The 4,854-nt window shown below is 42.9% G+C and overlaps 1 protein-coding gene across 1 annotated transcript; it reads right to left on the bottom strand.

The window, feature by feature from the left end:
• Positions 1 to 396: 396 nt before the first annotated feature.
• LOC308525200 (olfactory receptor 9Q2) lies at positions 397 to 1,341 on the bottom strand (the record flags this gene model as incomplete). The annotated part of the gene is made up of 1 exon (XM_081099988.1): positions 397 to 1,341. The coding sequence occupies one exon, from the start codon at positions 1,339 to 1,341 to the stop codon at positions 397 to 399; it is 945 nt and encodes a 314-aa protein (XP_080956114.1).
• Between the last annotated feature and the right edge of the window lie 3,513 nt (positions 1,342 to 4,854).

The raw sequence follows: 4,854 nt of genomic DNA, 5'->3' as shown, positions 1-4,854 counted from the left end.
TTGTAGTTTGTTATTAATAATTATGTACAACAGGATATTGTAAAAATTAAGTTACAAATTTTTTTTAAAAACGTTTCTTATGCTGAAACTGGTTTGGCTCAGTGGATAAAGCTTCAGCCTGCGGACTGAAAGGTCCCAGGTTCGATTCCGGTCAAGGGCATGTACCTGGGTTGCGGGCACATCCCCAGTAGGAGATGTGCAGGAGGCAGCTGATTGATGTTTCTCTCTCATCGATGTTTCTAACTCTCTATCTCTCTCCCTTCCTCTCTGTAAAAAATCAATAAAATATATTTTTTTAAAAAAACGTGTCTTACATACCGTTACATTGGTGGGGCTGCAAAAATATTCATTGTGGGCCACATGCAGCCTGTGGGCCATGAGTTTGACATGCTTGATCTAGGGCTTTCCAGAAGCCTTTGATCTGCTCAGGGCTTTCCTGACAGCTGCCTTTACCTCCTTATTCCTCAGGCTGTAGATGAGGGGGTTCAGCATTGGGGTCACCACTGTGTAGAGTACAGACACCACTCGGTCCTCCTCTGAGGACTTGCCTGAGTTATCCCGCAGATACATGAAGATGAGGGTGCCAAAGAACAGTGACACAGCCATGAGGTGGGAAGCACAGGTAGAGAAGGTCTTGGCCCGACCCCCAGCAGAGCGGATCTGCATGATGGCCACGATGATAAACAGATAGGACACCAAGATCACCAATATACAAGCAGGCATGACAAAAATGGCAAACACTATAATCACCACCTCCTGAGTGAAGCTTTCCCCACAAGTGAGTTTTAGCAGAGGAGGGAGGTCACAGAAAATAAAGTTGATCTCATTGTTCCCACAAAAGGAGAGCGTGAAGGCTGTGACCGTTCGCACAAAGGCACTGGAAAAACCAGCCATGTAAGCCCCAGCTACTAAGCCCCAGCGGGCCCTCTCAGTCATGATGGTGACATAAAGCAGGGGTTGGCACACGGCCACATAGCGATCATAGGCCATGATGGCCAGGAGGTAACAGTCGATGGACGCAAAGAAGGTGAAGAGGAAGAACTGAGCTGCACAGCGAGCCTGTGAGATGGCTGTGCCGTGCTCCAGCAGCACAGCCAGCAACTGAGGGACGATAACAGAGGAGTAGCACATGTCCACGAAGGAAAGGTGACCGAGGAAGAAGTACATGGGGGTGTGGAGCTGGTGATCTTTGTGGATCAGGATGATCATCCCCGCGTTCCCCAGCAGAGTGACAAAATAGAAACTCAGAAATAACAGGAAGAGAGGCAGCCCCCACTCGGGATGTTCAGTGAATGCAAGAAGGAGGAACTCGGTCACTAGGGTTCGATTCCTCCCAGCCATCCATTCAGTGATGTATGTGAGAGGGCTAAGACAAGGGCCAGCTGCGGGGAAAGTTCAAGTCATTTCAAGTAATAAAGCTTTAAATTGGTGTCTGACATGTAGGTTCTTGACTTGAACAAATTGCCGTCTGATGTGGCAGTAGGTGAATCTAGATCTCACTATAATATAAGATAAAAAGTGGTGAATGCTTCTCTTATCCTAAGAATGGAAAGCCAATGATTCTCTGCCTTACAAGTCAGCCCTTGTTTTTGCAACTCTGTCCCCAATTAGCTGTTTGATCTTACATAAGGCACTTAACCTCTCTGAACTTCAATTTCCTCTTCTGCCAAAAGGGAATCATAACATCCGCTCTGCTTTATGAGATAAGGTTAATGAATAGATTAAAACAGATGAGAAAATGCTTTGGAAAGCTAAAGGCACTCTACATAGATAGGGTGGCTATTTAAATTTTTAAATGAACATTTTAAAGAAGGAAAATGTATATTCTATGAACAAAAGGTCATGAACCCAAAAAACCCATTAGCAATCAGCAATGGGCTCTGCTTTTAGAAATACTTTTATTTTCAATCAACATGAATGTTTAACAAACAGCTGTTACACTAATTAGAGCTGGCTGACTTGTGTTTTTTGTTATGTTTTGTTTTGTTTTGTGAAAATACTAGCATTAACCTTGAAATCAAAAGAGCAAACATTTAGCTCATTTTAGCCCCTAACAAAGCTTCATAATCATAGCCTGGGTGTCCTCACAGTCTTAATAAAAGCAGTAGGATGATGACAAATGGCATCTGAATTTGAAAGCAGAGATAGCTCTGGTGTTGTCTAGATGTTTTTGGAGGACTCTGAGTTAATGGATCTGTGGGTCCTAAATAGAGTTCTAGAATAGGCTGTAAAAAAAAAAAATGCTTAGATCAAGTTTCATTCCTGATAGAACATCAGTCAGATCAATACCAGCTAACTTCTTAGGGGTAACAAATAAAAGAAATTAGATCTGGAAGCCATGAGCTGGGCATGAGCCATCCTCACCTGAATTTCACTTCGTTAGTGGCTTCCTTCTTTGTTTAGCATTTCTTCTGCTGGTGACCTGCTGATCCAGGGGAGACCTGGATTCTAGGTCACTCACACTAGATGTGTGAGCCTGGACAAATCACTTTTCCTCTCTGGGCTTCAATTGCCTTATCTCTGTTCCCTTTCAATAAAGAACAATGCAGCATGAGATGTTCATCATAGCAATCTGCTTGAGATGGGGTCACTCCCAGAACCTCTATGTTCTATTCTCACTTCATCGAGTCCCTCTCTTTCCTCTCACCCTTCACAAAACAGCACATCCCTGACACTAGAGTTCCCTGGGATTTTTTTTTGTTTTTTCAGACTCAGTCCAGGATCATACGGCTAGGGGCTCAGCTTCTTTCACTGAGCTTCTGATTCAGCACTAGACCTTGCTGGTGGTGCTTCTTACATTAACTGCACCAGCATTGTGCACTAATTGGTTCCTGAGGTGAATCTCCAAGGACAAGCAATTTATCTTCATGTGACTTCCAAACAAGTCATCTAATATCTTTGAGATTTTCTCTTTCATTTCAAACTCCCAAAGCCCCCATCTGATGTCCTGTCGTCACTCAGCAGGGCCTCATGGGGCTAATTCCTACTCTTGCCTTATCCCTGCCTTGTGCCAAAAGAAATGAATTTCTTTGATGTTTTCTGTATGTCACTTGGAAATTTAGTCAACGGTTTTGCACAATGGTACCCTGGCTGGCACAAATGGATCCCAAAGGAGGCTGTTTTGTTGGCATAAGCTTTTGCTTCTCATTATTGAGACACACTGTAGAGGGTAACTCTGAAAGTTCACCATTTGGCAGACACATGATGGTGCAAGTGCAGGAGTCATGAGATGAGATGATGGAAAGGCAGGTGTGAGCAGGTCATGAACAGACTTCTACCAGGCAAACTGACCAAATTCTTAATAGTGACCAACCTCTCCTCCAGAGTACTGGCTCTCAAACTTCAGTGCGCATAACAATCACCCAAGGAATTTCCTGAAAATTCGAGTATTATCATCCCACTCCCACAAATTCTGATGCAGTGTGTCTGCCATGGGACAAGCCATCTAGATTAATGGCCATCCCAGGTGGTTCTGGCACAGCTAATCCCAAGAAATTATATCTGGAGACAATGCCTTGGGAAGTGTTCTCAGGAGCTCTAACTCTGCTTGACCTCCTGTGCATTGTGCTGTAAACAAAAAAATTCAAGGTGTGCTCTTGAAGACCATGATTCCTTCAAAGTCCCATTAGCACCTTCCTTCCTCACAGGAGACTTAAGATAGTCAGGGTGGGCTCGATGGCCCTCTGTATTTTAAATTTTCAAATGTAAATACAGAGTGGGTTATGCAGCTACTTGATCATAAAACAATGACTTGAACTGGGTCAGTGGTCTGTTGACTAAGCCTATTCAGAGAATGACACAAGACAAGAAGCCCCAAGGGCATTGGTTCTCAACTTTGATGCAAATCAGAATGACCTGGGCTGTGGAGCTTTGAAAATCCAAGGCTCAGTCCTAACTGGTTTTGCTCACTGGATAGAGCATCAGCTTGTGGACCAAAGGGTCCCGGGTTCAATTTCAGTCAAGGGCATGTACCTCGGTTGCAGGCTCTTCCCCAGCCTCAGCCCTGGTAAGGACACATGCAGGAGGCAACCAATTGATGTATTTCTCCCAGATCAATATTTCTTTCTGTCTTTTCCTCTCTATTTCATTCTCTCTAAAAATCAATGGGAAAATATCCTCAAGTGAGAATTAAAAAAAAAAAACACAAAAACAAACAAACCCAAGGCTCAGAATGTACCCCTTAACAATTAAGTCAGAATGTTTGAGTGTAGAAGCCAGACATAAATATTTTTTAATCCCCAGATAATTACAATATGCAGTAAGGTTTGAGAACCACCACAAAGGGCTCCTACCTTGCCAAGTCTTATTTCCCCAGATGTGTTAGGTAGATAATAAATTTATTGTTCTTATAAGTTTGAAAATCACTGCATATTATATCCCCACATAGAAAATCATGTTTCATATCATCATTTTAAAGGATCTATAAAGTGCTATAATGAAGAAATTTTGTTAACTTTCTTTAACCCACTATTTATCAAAAATATTTGACCAAATTACTTTTTTTTATTGAAAGCAGATTAGTATGCTGCAGAACTAAAGTTCCTAAAGAAGGATGCCACTTAAGCAGCACAGCTTTAAAAAATCTCAGCAATTGTCCAAATGCCAAAGAGCAAAGCAGTAACCATTCCAAGAAAAGGCATCTCCTGATGACTCATCTCAGAATCTGGCTCCTTTAAGTCTCTGTCAGACTGGCTGCCTCAAGAACAATGGTTCCTACTGGGAAAGGAGCTGGAAGGGGACCAGGGGGGGAGCACCATCCATCCATCCAGATGGATCCCCTGAGAGCTATGGAAGAGGAGTCCATCTTTCCTTTAAAGAAAGACTTTTCCTTCAGTTGTGAAGTGAGTCTGAAAG

Source organism: Myotis nattereri (genome assembly GCF_964212035.1).
Source record: "Myotis nattereri genome assembly, chromosome: 9".
NCBI lineage: Eukaryota > Metazoa > Chordata > Mammalia > Chiroptera > Vespertilionidae > Myotis > Myotis nattereri.
Note: the sequence above shows the minus strand (reverse complement) of the source record. Positions and strands in the feature narration are given on the sequence as shown.